The 17,304-nt window shown below is 33.9% G+C and overlaps 1 protein-coding gene and 1 pseudogene across 1 annotated transcript; one reads left to right on the forward strand and one right to left on the reverse strand.

The window, feature by feature from the left end:
• The first annotated feature begins 2,176 nt into the window (after positions 1-2,176).
• Positions 2,177-11,454, forward strand: LOC141816391 (uncharacterized). Its single transcript, XM_074704175.1, has 15 exons — positions 2,177-2,247; positions 2,372-2,462; positions 2,550-2,625; positions 3,583-3,674; positions 3,739-3,815; positions 4,763-4,819; positions 4,946-5,058; positions 5,673-5,752; positions 5,846-5,932; positions 6,766-6,858; positions 9,912-10,002; positions 10,130-10,236; positions 10,737-10,829; positions 10,948-10,995; positions 11,244-11,454. The coding sequence occupies exons 1-15, from the start codon at positions 2,180-2,182 to the stop codon at positions 11,433-11,435; spliced, it is 1,365 nt and encodes a 454-aa protein (XP_074560276.1). The 5' UTR covers positions 2,177-2,179; the 3' UTR covers positions 11,436-11,454.
• A 1,604-nt stretch (positions 11,455-13,058) lies between these two features.
• LOC141816390 (DNA-directed RNA polymerase III subunit 2-like) lies at positions 13,059-16,037 on the reverse strand (annotated as a pseudogene).
• Between the last annotated feature and the right edge of the window lie 1,267 nt (positions 16,038-17,304).

Consider the following 17,304-nt stretch of genomic DNA (forward strand, 5'->3'; position numbering starts at 1 on the left):
AGTGTACATGGCATGATTGCTTTTTGATAGTCAGATTTTTGCGAGGAAGAAGTGAGACCTCTCCTGGTACGTATAATGTTGTAGGTTTTAGACATGATCATTGGAACAGTAGTTGTATAGGTGTGATTAAGAACTTAAATGGCAAATGTGTTGTACTGAAGTATCAACATATGCATTAGCAAATTTCTTTCTTAGAGCTAGAAGTACTATTATGTATGCTAACTTTATTATTCTATGCTAGCTAGGTCCATGTTATGTTCTTCTAAGATGTTCTTTGCCATATGTTTCATGAATAATCTTTGACATTCCTATTGCTAAAATACTGATTGACGTCGTTTGTAGAAATTCCACCATCTTTTGAACCAAATGGAGGTAGCGTGCTTGGTAATGCTGATCAGACAATGGTTGAGAAATTGCTTGTTTTCCGAGCAAAAATGGAAGGCATCATCTCTGAAACCCCAGGGGTTCTAAAGAGAGCAAATGAGTGCATTTTGAAGATTGAAAAACTGGAGAAGTGTGATGTAACAGTACCTTCTATTTTTAATAGAAGATGAACACAATGACAATTCATATCTGTTCTTGGTGTGGTTGCATTGGCATTACCTACTCAAGTATTGTTGTTCACATATTCTTGCATGGTTTGTCGATGAGCAATGTAATCATAATGCCATGGCAAAGATTTTTGTTATTTAGCTTGATTGCAGATTTTTTCAACTTTCTTCTAAGATGCAGCAGAGTTCTGATCTTGAGAGACAGAAGCAGTGGGAAAGTTAAAGAGATTGTTAGTCCCCGTATTTGACTGGATAAATAGAGAGAAAGAAAACAGATCAGTTTGATGGCTACTGCTTGATCATACATTTATTATTGCAGGTGAAAGCTGAGATAGATTTTGCCGCTCAGAGCCAAAGTTGCAGAGCAGGAAGCTGTTCGTGAATATTTATTGTTGCAGGTGGATCAATTGCTTGCCTCTCTTTATGGCTCATGGATATGGAGACCTTGACCAACTTGTCTTCTAGTGTCCACAAGGTTCCATGAATCAGACCCACTCAGGTTCACTTTAGTATAATTTAGATACAAAATATTGTCCATCAAGATGTTTTCATATTTTAATTTTTGATTGTTTGTTCTTAAGTTTGTGTGCAGTAGCATCATTCAGATAAATATAAACTACACTCAGAGATGCAGTGCCTGATGAACACTTACAATTGTGATCCAAAGGCAAGCTGACACCACAGTTCCTAGAAACCTTCCAGCACTTGTCAGGCCAATGATAATTTAGTGGGATTAAATTAATTAATTTATTAAATTTTAAGTACTATATAGAATATTCACAGATTAGATATTTACAAGTTTATTTAAAAATTTATCGATTAATTTTTGTTTTGATTTATATAGTCTGGTTGAATAAAAAATTTTAAAATCAAAATATAATTGATATAATTAATTTTTTTTAAAAAAAACTAAATTTTTTTTCTACGGTATAACTGATACATTATAATTTAACTATATAAAATACAAGTTATATATATTTTAACAGTTCTCTTCAAATAAAAACTGAGGGTTTTAAGTTCTGTCTCCTCGCCTCCGTTCCTTTCCGCCCTTCGCTCACCGCACCGCCCCTCGTCGCCGCACCCCTCCTCACTCGCCGCGCCGCCCAGGTAAGATCCCGCCGTTCCCTCTTGAAAATGCCGTGCAATGTTTAACCGGTTTGAGGATATGTTGATGGAATTGTCTTGCCAATGGAGTGATCATTCCCAGGTAGAGGAAGAGGGGAGGGTTCAGATTCTTAATGTGCCAGTTGTTGTTAGTGTTTGTTTTGATGTTATGTTCTTTCAGATTCTTAATGTGCTTCTTTTTTGATCCATTGATGTTGTCTAATTTCTCTCACCTGCCCTGTCCTTCTATCGGTTTGAGTCAGCATATTCATACTTGTGAATGCTCTGTTGATAAATGCACACAACACTTTGCAAATAGTATATGTTGTTTTCTCATTAGTCTTCTAATTTGAAGAGGAGCCTCGACGCAACGGTAAATTTGCTACGTGTTCGAGTAGTCGCGGAAACAACCTTTTACGAAGAAGGATAAGATTGTGTGCAATATATCCTTCTTTAGGACCTTATATTGGGTTGCCCTTTGTTAGTCTACTAATTTACAATCATTTGTAGGTTGATTTAAGTCAATGGAAATGGGTTGGTGTAATCATTGCGAAGAATGCCCCATCTATAAGGATCGTGACGGCATCTATGTGTGAGTTGTTCTGTATTATGAATATGTGCAAGTTTGTTTGTTTATGTTGGCACTTTTTAAATAGGATATGAAGGATAACCTCTTCTTATTACATTTCATTAAATTCCTTTTTATGCTGTTCCAGGTGTTGTACCTTATGTGGAAGGATTCTTGAACAAAACATTTACGTCAGTCGTCTCACTTTTGCAAAGGGTAGCAGTGGCCGTCTTTGTCATGTATTGGCCCATGGAAACTTTAAGTAACCTGAATTTATTTTCCTCTGAATTTATTTTTTTATTTACTTCTTTTCGTTCTTTTCCCAGAGGCGAGGGAATGGTAATATCATAAAGATTTTGCGACATGAATACTCTACATCAAATTTAAGAACTCTAAATAAAGGTAAATTAACATAGGAAAAAATCTTGACTTTTTGTAATCTAGGATATGTAACTTGATCATTTATGTAAATTTGGTTGTATTTGTGATGGAATTCCATGTTTATACTTCTGTATTTTGCAACTTCAATGTTCATCGGTTAGTAAAAAACTTTCGCATTAATTTTTAAGTCACATCCTATTGTAATCTTTGTTGTTTCAGTTATCACATGGCCATATGCAAGGTGTCTGATTTAGGACTTATCTGTTTACGTTTTGTTTTTTATTGAGTGCTGTGTTTTTTAGTTGTTTATTATTATTATTATTATTAACTGGATCCAGATTGGCAGGTCCAACCTATTAAACCTAGAATTAGAGCCCATAGTTCCTGTTTAAACAGTACTGAACCCGTATATTTTTGACTGGTTTAACTAGAAAAATGATGACCTAGGGGTAATGTTTCAATCCCTGCTAAAGGTTCTAAAAGGCTATTTTTTTTGTTAGACTTCTAGTGTTTGTAAGAGCATAGATTTAGCTACTCTTTTGATTGTTTATGATAACACATTTAAAATATACAAGTAGGTCAATGCTTCCATTTGAATTACTAGTTACTTGTTGTAGAGGAACATTGATAATCAAATTTATGCCAAGTAAACCTTTTCAAAATCAATGGGGGAATAGAGAAATTTTGTATATAACACAAGTATTATAGCTAAATTAGCTAATTCTTGATTGAAAGACTGCCAAGATCCTTTGCATACGAGTATTACATATTTCTGGCCGTAATTTGTTATTTTGTTTAATGCAAGTAAGATTAAAATTTCTTATGAGTATCAAGTTTCAAATTATGTCCCTGTCACTTTTATTCTAACTTTTCTTGCCATATATTTTTAAAAATTCCTATTTAACTTTTAGTTTATTTGATTTTTAGTTTTGTGAATGTTATTATTTTCTTTCTTTGATTTTGCCCTTATTTGTTCAGGAAGATATGCGATTAACTATCTTGTAAATTGCCTGCACATGCGCATGTATGGTGAAGATAATATAATCGACGATGCTCATGAATTCTATCAGGTACTTGTATAGCTTGATTGCAATACATGGAAATCAATTTTGTCTCACATTCCCATTTTTGAAGATGGTTGTAGATAAACATTTCACCAAAGGACGCAAGATATCTCATGTTGCAGCAGCTTGTCTCTATCTTTCTTGCAGGTGAGAAATGTATGCTAATGAATGGTTATGATTAAATCATGCCACCACTATTATGACATCAATGATTCTTTTCAAGTATTTGTACGCACTCTTTTATCATGAAGGTCATTCCCCTTTTTTCCCCACTACCAACCTTGGATAAAACAATATCCAAACCTTTCAAAGTACATGTGCCAATAAATTATTGATGGATTTGCTTATGCTAGCATTCAGACGACCAAGATATAGTGATTGCTCATTCAAAAAACCATTGTACCCAACACATTATTAATTCTTAAATTTGGTTGTAGATTGCTATAGAGTAATTAATAATGGTATATACTATTTGTATGTTTAAGCTTTTAGAAGTGGTTTAACCATAGTGGACAAGAATTTTGTTACACGTGAGATATTAATGCATGTGTCTAATTTGAACCTACCTATCTTGACTGGCTTAGCTTGCTTATTGGTCAAGCCCATTCTTTTGCTTTGTTGTTCTTAACCCCGATCAATATACTAAATCTGAAAATTTTGTATGGAGTTTTTTCAGAATATCAATGTTGGGGTAGGGGAGGGGTAGATGAAGCCTTATTGTATGAATATTAGAACATTTAATGACTTTCCATGTCCAGATATATCTGCAATTAAAAAATCTAGTTTGTTTCCTTAATTCTCTATGTTTTAAACATCAAGTCTTCTATTTACATATATTTTTTTCATTCAGTATTAATCTAGTTAGTGTTCATAATTGGTTGTTATTTGTAAATCTTCCTGAGAATTTCTAGTGTGCTTATGTGTTACATGATTGCTTTTCTATATATTACGCTGTACATTTAGATAAATTTATGACTTAAAAATTGACTATAATTTGTAGGTGATTAGCAATGGTTGTCAACTTTGATGCATGTATCAATGTTGCATTCATAATGCTGTAACTCGGTTTAGAATTTCGTTCCTTCTTTTTCCAGGCTACAGGAACTAAAGTATCTTCTCATCGATTTCTGTGAATACTTGGAGATAAATGTGTACGTACATCTTGCTCCTTTTCACCTCTTCATGCTTTTCAAACTGAGAATCCCTTGGGGTTTTTTCCCCTAGCACAACTACTGTTAGGCAGGCAAGATAAAATGCTCTCTTATATTTTGTTTCAGGTTTGTTCTTGGAGCTATGTTTTTGCAACTTTGTAAAACTTTGGACCTCTTGGAGCACCCAATTGTCCAGAAAATAGTGGATCCGGGTCTTTTTATCCATCGATTCACAAAGCGTGAGTGAACTTTGTCTTCTATTATTTATTTAAAATTCTTCTTTTTGAGGGACACAATTCCTTGCGATGTAGAGAATCATAAGGTTTAGTTTTCATTATTTATCTAGTTTCTTAAGTCTCCTATGACTGCATGGATTGTAATTTGGTTTATTCTGAATTTACTCTTTTGGTTTTTAGTGATAAAGCTTATATTTTGGTTTCTCTAATTCCAGTCGTTCATTGGAGTTTGATTTATTAGTGAGCATAACTACAATTCTTTTTTATTTGTCAATTATTTGTATTTTCTTTAAATTGGGATATTAGTATTTATTGTTGCAGTAGAAACTTCTCTTCCCTTCCATGTTTATTGCAAACTTAGTAGAAATAGCACCTTTGTTCAACATGTTAGCTCTTTGTTTGTTGCAAACTATTTTCGTTGTAATGGCAAACAGATTCAAGGCATAGATGTATTTGCATTTTGACTATTGGAAATATGTATTATGTAATAAGTATTAGAGTAAAGAGGGCCTTATTTGTTTTATTTCCTATTTACCCTATTTATTCATCAAGGTAACCTAGTTATGAGATTAAAATAGACTAGAGTGAATTTATTGCGTAAAACTTGTGAAATTTAGGACTTTTAGGTAAAAAGGATGATTCAGTTTCTGAAATGGCTCTTCGCTTGGTTGCATCGATGAGGATAGATTGGGTGCAGGTATTCTTCTTTATTGGCATAGTCCTTTTCAATTTGTAAATTCAATTGCTTATGCATAAGTAAATTTGTTTCTTATGCTTTTAATGGTTTTAGAGAGAGAGGAAACCCAACGGATTATGCGGTGCAGCATTATACGTATCTGTACATTCTCATGGACTTAATTGCTCCAAATCAGATATTGTAAGTAAAAAACTATTTAGCTAACTTCCACTCTAAATGTGTACATGCGATATGGTTGGAGATGTTATCTCAAAGTATAATAACTTTATGAGACACTAAATTTCTTCATACCATGCAAATCTATATCTATGATATGTCATCCTCCAGTGTTCCACAGGATCCCATTTCTATTTCAAGTCGAACCTAATATCGTAAGGAATTCATTTATGACAATTTACACTACAAAATTTGTAAATGCTAACAGTAATCATTTTGAAGTTGTTGGGGGAATATAGGTTTATAAGACAAAGTTAACCAATAGACGTTTTTTTTTCATTCATGGCATGTCCCATTCTTTGAGCAATTGGAAATTTATCAAGTAAAGCTTAATTTATTTTAATTTAATCTTATATATATATATATTTGGCTTTTCCTTTGTGTCTGCGATAGCTTGATCTTTTAATAGTTTTTGTTCAAGATAAAATACTTAACAAATTTATGAAATTGATGGGAAACTTTAGCAATTATATATACCTATATCGTGTTGAAGAAATTATTCTTTCTTGTGTTACATATAACAACTATAAGAATATTTATTTATTTAGACCAAAAATTGTTGATCTTTTTTTGTTTTATTAAGTTACATTTCTCTTATCTCTAATCCATGTGAATTTTTAGAATATAATTGGTATATTTCATTCAATGTCGTGTGGAATCCCTCCCCCCTCCCTCCCTTTTTTTATGGAATTTGAGAGTCAAACCTAAATCTTGAATTTTAAATTTATTTAATTATTTTCATACAACATGGCTGTTCATATAATTGTTGCAAGGTTTTTTTTTTTGTGTTTATTTAGGTTTCTGCTGTACACATCCGTGAAGCAACTTTGAATAGATGGCTAATAGAGTTTGACAATTCATTGTTTGATGACGTATTTGGTAACTCAACTGTAAGTTTTCGTAACTGTTAAGTGATGTTGATATAGCATTCTATGAAATATTTTGTGGTGGTTATTTTACTTTTAAATTTAATGAAAAAATAATGTATATATTCAGTTCTTTAATTATTATAATCATTTGTTTTGTGAATCATGATTTGAAATTTCATTTCAAGCTGGGGTTTTTATCCCCAGCCGAAACAAGAAAATTTCATGCCATATCGGAGCATGTCGAGATGCAGTGTTAGAGGCATTAACGCATAGGAAGAGAAGAGGAAGAAGGAATGTGATCGCCTTCTTCTTGTTGAAACATAGTGTACAATCATGCCAATACTTGCATGTTCCTCCTAATGTCGTAGATGACCTTGCACGCTGCAGAATGCTTGTGCAACCCTTAATGCATCGCAAGATGCTTGCAACCTCTCTAACACTATAGAAACTCGTGAACGATGTTTGTCTATTATGTTGTAACATTTACTTGTTGCCAATGCAACATCTGGTGCAATGGTAAAATTCACGTGTGTCAATCGGGTTGACTTAGCATTTAAAATATGGTGTGAATATGTCATACCATGGTTATTTGTTTGCTATCCTATATAGATGATTTATTGAAATATATGCGACATGCAAACTAGTTACTTGTGTTAATGTAGCAAAATGCTGACACTTTTGAATAATATACTAGTGCAAGAGTAGAGTGATATTGTGGAGACTCCATTCTTTCAAGGCTTGAAGAGAGGAGACTAACATATTTTCTATATCTCTATGTCGGATAGTAAAGGAGGCTTGTACCTGGCACTAATCATAGTAAAATTTTGATTTTATGAACTCATTTTCAAATTCGTGGATTATGGGTATCTAGTTGAGTAATACATCTCATGGTGGTTTGTTAGACAGTTTCTTAGATGCCATGTCAATAACATTCATAAGATACTCTTAAATATTTAGGTAAGCACCGTATGATTTTCTAGTCGCAATGATAAGCATCATTGGCTTCCACATTATCTTGGGTGTGGGATTACATGAAAGAGGCAACAAAAATTTCAAGTATCTTATTCAATAGCTAGTTATTTGAATCTAACTCAATGTGTGCATGATTTTTTTTCATCAATAATAATCGACATATCTAATAGTAAGGCATTTTTATTTAACGAGGACATTTTGAACATTAAAATCTCCTTGTTTTCCTTAAAGATCTTGTAGCTAGAACTAACTAAAGTTTGAGTGGCACAATTATCCAACTAAGTATGAGCTAACTCAAATATCCTAGAAAGGATCTTATCAGTCAATTTGATGTTAATCATGAAGGCCAGATACTCAACAATTTTGTGTGTATGTTGCTCAATGAGTTTGTATTCATGCTAATTTATTAGCTCAATTTTGGATTATGTAATTGAAAATTTGAGTAGCTAGTTCATGGAGCTATAATATGTATAAATTGTAAGAGGTAAAGATGATTCTCATGCAACGAGGGTTTAAACCTCACGTTGGGCAATTCCAAACTCCCATGGAGTTTGAACCACTAGTGACGCTAGGGTGTCCTACTAGGCTCCACTTGCAAATTTACTTGATGGCTGATCTGTGGAGTTGAACCATCCACCTCTAGGACTAGTTTGACCCAAGACCCATATACTTGGATTAACAAAAAATACATAAAATGGGTTCATAGTAAATTGGGGAGTAATCCACTATGGATTGTTTCATAGATATTTTGATTAAGGTGTGTTTCATATAATTTCCTTAATATATCTAAACAAAGTAATTATCAATGTAGGGAGCATTAGTTTGAGACTTAGGGGTATGGGTAAAGAGAGAGAGAGAGAGTATAAAGGTGTGGTAGTTTGATTTATCTGAAACTCCAATAGTAAGTAAATTTTTTTGGAATCCTTAAAGAATCCCACTGGGCTCACATACTTTCCACTGTCTGCAATTGTCTTTGCAGCAAAACAACAAACACACATCAGCAATAAAAGGAATTTAGTCATTACATTTGATAAAAAATACATGAATTCTTCCACCAAATCAATCCAAGTTTTTATATTGGAGTTGTAAAATAGCTTGGTCATCATGGGTCTATCGATTATGCTATGCCTAGTATCAACACATGAATCTAGTCCTCACTGTCTTGCCCTCAACAACACCTATTTAATCAACTATTCCAAGCATTAGATAGGGCAATGCTAGGGATTATTATATATACAAGACACTAAACCATGGGAGACACACGACAAAACATAGAACAAGGTATATGGACATCCTTGCTAATCATATTTGACTTCTTTAAGCACTAATCACTGGAATATCTCATGACGAAGTCAATGAACTTGACAGCCTAGAGAGCTCGGCGATGACAGTCATTGCACATTGGGCCTCTTGGATGTGCAATGAGGATGAGTAATGGTCACAATGTAACCAGTATCGAGTTGAGATTGCTCTATAGTGAGGATAATATGAGTCACATATCAAGGATCAACATACATACCCTATAATTTATGTATGAAGCAGGCAATTTACATACATTTTATAAACCTGCCATCTAATTGATGAAGATTAGTTTATACCTTTTTAATATGACTTCCTTATATTTACAATATTGAGCCTTGAACCAATTGTTAGAAATACTGATTAAATTTTGGGGAAAAGGCTATCTATATATCTTTGTTTGCTTTGCTGTTTTAAAAGTGTAAATGCAGTGATGTTTTCAGTTTCTTCCAGTTGGACTTTATATATATGTCCCTACTCTGGCCTATAGCAGCTTGTATATATGTTATTGCATGTTAGGGCATGTCAGCTAATATTAGCACCAATAATAGAGACCTATGATTAATACATTATTTTTCCTGAAATCTTGATAGTTTAAGGAGCTTATCGTATATTCTACTTCTTAGAGTCATTGGGATATCCACCTTATTCTATTATTTTTCATCTATCTTTTATATGCTTCTTTTTATTCCAAAATTTGGTAAATGCATTAATAGAGCCTAGAATCACCACTGAATCAGCTTAACTCCAACATTGCCGTTGTAAGTTTTGTATCTAAATGTGTGCCCAACTGGATGTTACAGAATGGGGGAAGTTGTGATGTTAATAAGACTCCATATGTTGGCCATGTTGAAGTAAAAGCATCAAAGAAATCAAAGGAACTTGTAAGTGCTGGTACGATGGAAAACTCATACACCTTTTTATTTTGAAAGTTTATGAAATTGGCAGGTTTTTTTTTTTTTTCTGAGCACTAATAGTCGTTTATCTTAGTTATTTCTCTGCTTTTTGAAAGATTTTGCAGGGCATGAGTTGATTGACCCATTAACTGTTAGCGAAGAACATGATTTTGCAGACTCAGAAGATGATGAGAGCGATCATTTTGCTTTTTCTGACATTGATGATGATGAGGTATGCCATCCGTGTTAGTAATTTTGGGTTTGAATTGCTTAAACTTCAAACTCATAATATCTCCATGTTGTCTTCATTCATCACCTACGTGAAATAATCTTGTTAGCATGCCAACAACTTTTGTTCCTTCTCAAAGAAAACATTAGGAAATGATAAAAAAGATTGCTGTCCTGATTTGCTTTTCTTTATGGAAGCTCAAAGGGGGGATCAATTTCTTTGTCCTCTCCCTGCAAACTTCTTTCTCTACCCTCACTTTTTCTACTATGAACTTTCCAATCAGCCTTATTCTCTATGCCTTCTTGGATTCAAACCATGCTTTGTTTGTACATCCATTGGTGCGTGTATTCCTCAAATTTGTTCCCTATTGATTACTTCTCGCACAATAAAAATCTTGAAAATATTTTACTAAATTTATGTTCAGAATATATGCATTTTTAATTTTTTTCTCTTCTTTGTACAATTTATTTTTGTGTTGTTATTATGCTATCTCTTGGTTGCAGGAAATCAAAGAAAGACTTGCTGAAGAAGCTAAAAATATGACTCCCGCACAAACTCCTCTTGAAGCAACACGTCATATGCTTAAGAAGAGAAAGGTTTGAATGTTTTTGTTATCGCATGCACTTGTGATATTAAATGCCCATTAAGAGACAAATTAACCATGGATGTTAGTGATTCTCATATTTTTATAATCAATGTAATGCTTTGTTTCAGACTTTCAGCCCAAAAATCAATTACGAAGTACTGGAAACTCTATTCGCGGTACTTTCTACTTCCTTTTCCTTTATATTTAATGCGAGTCATACTTTCATCTATGCTACAATCATTTAAAGCATTTGAGCTTTTTGGAATTCTCATGATAACTTTAGGACTTGTTTAGATGATTCCATATTAACTACATCATATAAAATTCTTTCCTTGTAACATTATATTGAAATAAACTCTACATTTGCTTTCATTCTCTTTTAGATTGCATTCAATAATTATATACTCATCATGTTTTTCAATAGTCTGAACAAGACAGTGCGAAAAAGCAAAAAGTTGAATCAGATGCTAGTGATCATGAAACTCCCGACGAGAACGATGATCATGCAGATGATCCAGATAACATGGATGGTGACAGGTTTGGAGCATCTGAGAATGATAGCGATGAAGACTTTGACTATGGAGATGAAGACTATGGTTACGAGGATGATTTTTGACTTTGTGTACTGGCTTCTTGTGGGATGGAGTTTGAGAAAACTCTTTTTGAACAATATTTGATCTATAACTTTAATGTATTCTGAAAATTCTAAGAATATAGTGTTTATCCCCAAAACTACCAATTGATTAAAAAGGGCAGCCCGGTGCACGAGGCTCCCGCCTTGCGGGGTCGGGGAAAGGATACATTGTACGCAGCCTTACCTTGCCTTTGGCAAAAGGCTGTTTTCAGGATTTGAACCCGTGACCTTTAGGTCACAAGGCAACAACCTTACCGTTGCGCCAAGGCTCCCCTTCAAAACTACCAATTGATTATTGAAAAATAAAAAAAATAGTGTTTACGCTCACAACCAATATTAGGCCAATCGATTAGATTGATTGTTGCTAAAGGTCTCCCTAAAAGAGAATCGATGACATTCATAAATGGCGAAGTCAGGCAATACCCTTCTGCGTCGTGACCAGCACTTTCTCGATTTACCTCCTCACAGATGGTCGTGGGGCCGACCGTGTGGGGCCGCTAAGGTGGCGGATCCACCTTTTTTTGCAGAAGATGACATTCATAAATAACACTCATTAAAGAATAATTGTCATTAGAATGAATATAATTATTATAGTGGTCTTATTACAATCAAATATTTATATGCCGCTTAATTCTAGAAGTAATTAAGGGTGCAAACGAGTTGAATTGAATCGAATAATATAAAAGTATTGATATTCAAATTTGAGCTTGAAACATATATATGACATTCGAATTTGATTCAAAATATCAATAATTTTATTTTGAATTTGATTCATATTCATTTTGAATTTGATTCGAGCTCGAATTCAATTAGAATTATTCAAACTTTAATTCGAATCAAATTTTAGTTTGAAATGTCTTAAATTATCCAAGTTCGATTCTAATTATTTGAATCTTAATTCGAACATAATTAAATTTTAATTCAAAATGCTTTAATTCGAGCGGCTCGCCAATAGTTAAACAGAATATTATACATTCAAATTCGACTCAAAAAATTATCGAACATTTTTGAGTTCAGCTCGAATTCGATAATTTTAAATACGAATCAAATATTATTCGAACTAGCTCGCAAGCCGGTTCGATTTGTTTGCACTCCTATCAGTAATTAAGAGGACATTTTGGAAATTTGATTTTGTATTTTTTAAGTGGGCGCATTTTGAAACAAAAATAAAAAATAAAAAGTAGGGATGTTTTGATAATATTGCAATCTTCGAGCTTCTCGTTTATTGCAACGTAAAAACTCTATCCGCGACGTTGCTTCTCCACCTCAGCCCATCGTCGCGAGGACCAAGCTCGTGTAGTCGATCACAGAGAAGAATATCAAGGAGGGAGTCCTGTTCTGAAGACTGAAGGTGATAAGATAATTGGTTAAGAATCATAAGACTGACGCTATTTGATGTTTTGATAGGTTTTTTTCATTCGTATTTAATTTGATCGATTCTGTTCAGGAATCAGAACTTGTACTGGATGACAGAGATTATTTAGGCTAAATTCATCAGTCACCTCTTACAAAACTGTACGTCATTCTCTATTCTTGCAGTCACCAATACACACTACTTCTCCAGCTCGATGGTTTAAGCAGAACATCCATCCACTCCACTTGTACTCACTTTTCAGTTAATTTCAAACGTGGAACAACGTTCATGGACTGCAACTCCTGATAACGTACGTATGTTAACACAGGAGAAAATAAAATAAAATGAATGAGACCATTATATATATTCATCCTTATACATAAGATTTGAATATAATACAATATAATATAATATAATAGACGGAAATTAAGCAAGCATGGAATGACACTATACGACAATTTAAGTTCTTACTAACCTGGAATAGAAGCTTACAGGCGTATGGAAGTTTGACGGTGGATATATTTTCACCATTTTTACATGTTGAACAAAAGGGCATCTTCAACTTGTAGTTATAGTACCCTAAGAGACCACACTGTCTGCAGACCTGCAAGTAAGGATAGTGATTTTAAGTCAGTAACTGACTGATAGTGCACATTGATGTAGGAACATGAATTGAACAATCCACATTGATCCAACGGGCATTCATTCAGCTTGTTCGGGTACCTGAACTTCGAATGGGTCACTGGACAACATCAAACGTTCAAATATCACCATACTCGCACCATATGCTATCAGACAGTCGCGTTCCATTTATCCTATACGCAATCCTGCAAAAGGAAACAATAAAGAAAATTTTAGTTGAAGATTAAAGCTACCAACATTTGTTGGCAGTTTCAAATGCGATTATGATCAAGCAACCTCCATCTTGGCTTCTTCCTATAGTAGGTTGTCTAGTCAGCAGCACACGACGCCCTGTAGCGCGAGCATGCATTTTATCAATTACCTGTAGGTCAAGAAGATGATGAACATTATTTACCAAAAAGTCTATGCTGGAATACCAACAAAATGATTGATATTTCATGGTTACATATTTGAACAACGAGCAGGGATTTCACATTGTATAACAATCTCACAATAAATATGGCATTTCTCAACAAGTAAAGATAAATTTATATATAAAGGTTCCAAATTAACCTACATGTCCAAATAAAATATGCTAAAGCTAATATGAAATTTTTATCACGACAAACTTATAGACATGATAAAAAAACTCCAAAAATCATAGGAAATGGATCCTGTTGGATATTCAGGGCTACTCACATAAACTAGATATATGCTTGTTATAATAAGTAGATACCCTATGTTCAAAATACGATTTGAGAACTAAGACCAGACTAGATGACAATAGCATGCAGCTGTCTTATCCTTGCCAGCTAATAGCAATGCCTGCCTGATCAACAAGTGGTTATTCTCACATGTAGAAGGTTTATTAAACCTTCTTCTTTGAATCTGCTCCTTTATTTTCCGTCATACAAAATATTTCTAAGTTTGTTATGGAAATACTTCATGTCCCTACTTTATTGTCAGATTCAATAGTGCCTCCTCCTCCATTGTATGCTGTGTGCTCCTATTTCATTTTCTTCCCCACTCTAACAACAGAACCTAAAACAATGCAAACTTACAGGAGCTAAGCATGTAATAACCACTTGAGATTCTGCTACCCTCGTGTCGCCAAACTATAGTCCCTGAGCTACCTATGGTTCAGACTGTCCCATTGTTCTTAGAAAATAACCTTACAAATGCACAACTACAAAAGTACACACATGATTCCACAATCCACATTATTATTTTTTTACTTGTCATCCTCAATGACATTTTGGAACCAATTTTTCTTCCATCCTCCTAATAAATCCACAGGTGGAAATGTTGTTTATCATGCAAACATCATCAGAGTTTACAAGTATTGTAAACCAATCAAGGGCGGGATTCAAGGAGAAGACATCATGCATATTTATGGTGTTGATTATCTTCATAATTTTTCTCCTATAGATTAGATCACACGTTCAACTCATACTGGCCTAGAGAATGTTTCAATGTAGTCAGTACTGTATTTCTTCAGGCTAGGGATGTGTAGCATTTCCAATAAGACTGACATGTTTGAGAATCTGATTCCCTATTTTTTTTCTTGTGCTTCTTTAAAAACTTGATCCCACTTCATACAATCCTCAGATGACTTGTTATTAGTCCTTAAAACTGTCTTAGGATTAAGAAGGCAATCAAAAATTTATAGTTACAAGGATGATGATAGAAATAAAGTTTTTGGCTTACTAAGCGATATTTAGTAGCATTGTTGACACCTAACAACAACATCGCACAAACCATGAATGACAAAAAATATGTTGATAGCAGAGAAACATTTCAGAACAAGATAATCTCATTGAAAGTTTGCCAAATCTCTTTGCAAGGAGGACAAATGAGAAATGAAATATATGTGTACAATTACCATATGTTTTGACTTCTGATAGTAGATTGGCCCCATGAAAATGTATGCTCCTATTGGGCAGCCCGTAATGCCTGGAACATTCAAATTACAGGTCAAATATTTTCTGGTCAGCAGAACAAGTTGAAATAACAGATAAGGAAAAGGTCACGAGACTCCTGAATATAGACAAAAAACACATAGAGCAGACACAAACTTGAATGAATATGCACAAGTAGATGTGCATTGTACTCATTTTGAGGCCAACTCATGTTTCATGAGCCAGATCACAGACCTTTTCAACTAAGCTATCAAATTACATAAAGCTTTGCAAGACAAACCCAAGCAACTTGTAGGCTCATGCAAATCAAGACGGTATTATGAAAGGCTTGATATAAAAATAGAGAAAAACTCATCAAGTTCCTTCCAAAGTTTATTTACTTTATATAAACTATTGATAAAGAAGCTCAAATCTTGAAGTAATTTCTTATAAGAAAAAACATACCTGAGTAGAGGAAATCTTTGCCGTTGTAGCAAAATCCGTGCTTCACAAGTGTATTGCTGGAATTTTACAAAATATGTAAGTACATGGTCATGGCCAGAAAACTATTGTATTAAAGGAAACACACCTTATGTCTTCAAGCTTATCAGCATGGACACTGGGTTCTTCAAATGCATCACCATAATGAAATTCACCACAAGAAACACCAGCTTTTCCACCAATAAGCTCAAGCATTTTGCCTATTGTCATCCCACTATTAATTGCAACTGATGTTAGAGCCAGTAATTATGTTTTGAAGGTGGAAACCTAAATTCCAAACTATGAGGAGATTTCAAGCAATAATAGGAAAATCAATGATAGAAATTTTGGGAGAATACTAATATAATCTCTGCAGTAACATATAAATATGAATTCAAAAGAATTGTATGATGAATGAGAAAAGCTGAGAGAAGAAATTTTTGCATTTCTCTTCCACATCAAAAGGCGTATAGAAATTTTAGGAAAAAGGAAAAAAAGAAAGAGGAAAAAGCAAACCCTTTAATTAGGAATTCATATAATAGACGAGAATACTACCCATAAATAATGAACCAGATACCAAAAAATAAATGAATCCCCGAGAAATAGCCACAAATTAATCCTCTAATTGATACTATTTTCTGAAACTCCCTAAGGTGGTGGATAGACATTGTCCATCCTCAACTTGTTAATTAATGTGTGAAACTAACTAAGGAATGCCAACTCCCTTTGTGAGCAAGTTTGCTAGTTGGGACACTGAAGGTATATAAGGAGTACAAATGAGATCATAGTCTAGTCTAGTGTGGAACTCAAGTAACCACTATGACTAGTACAACTAGGTCACTGCAATTGCTACCGAACACCGACGATGTCTAAGCAAATGTATTCCAGTGACTGAGCAACTAGGCATTACAACTATGACATGGCAAGTCATACACCACAAGTGTAATATAACTGTCATAACTAAAACCTTAAAAGGTTTTGCAATTCTCCAGATTTCCAACCCTTGTAATCTTCAGGAAAGATAAGCCTGGAGATAGGATTTTCTATGTAATTTGAACATGGAAATCTCCTTCAATCCATGCATCATCCATGTGCGACAGATTGTGACTCCACATTATATTGTAACACAGGTCATTGCATACAACTGTAAGTGCCACATCAAATGAGAGATGGACCTAATGAGCAAATTGCAGCAGTGATGTACTAAGTTAGGCGAGTACAAAAATTTCACAGAACAAAGTCTATTAGATTAGCATTCAAGGAAGATACTTGGCCTTACCATGTTTTTTTCTCAAACTCGTTCAGCATATCTTATGCCGAATAGTCAAAATTACACACTTTAAACACAAAATAGATAGCAAAAGAAAGATATTTCTTTACTTAGTAAAGGAATCAACAAATAGTCAATCATCTTTTACTTATTTAATAAACCAACCCTAAGTCAACAAGGATTATACTAAAAACGAGATTATTCTCGGATCCAAATAAAGAATTGATA

This window comes from Curcuma longa, unplaced genomic scaffold (assembly GCF_044706935.1).
Source record: "Curcuma longa cultivar G26 ecotype Majalengka, Jawa Barat unplaced genomic scaffold, ITB_CL_G26_1.1 contig_16394, whole genome shotgun sequence".
Lineage (NCBI taxonomy): Eukaryota > Viridiplantae > Streptophyta > Magnoliopsida > Zingiberales > Zingiberaceae > Curcuma > Curcuma longa.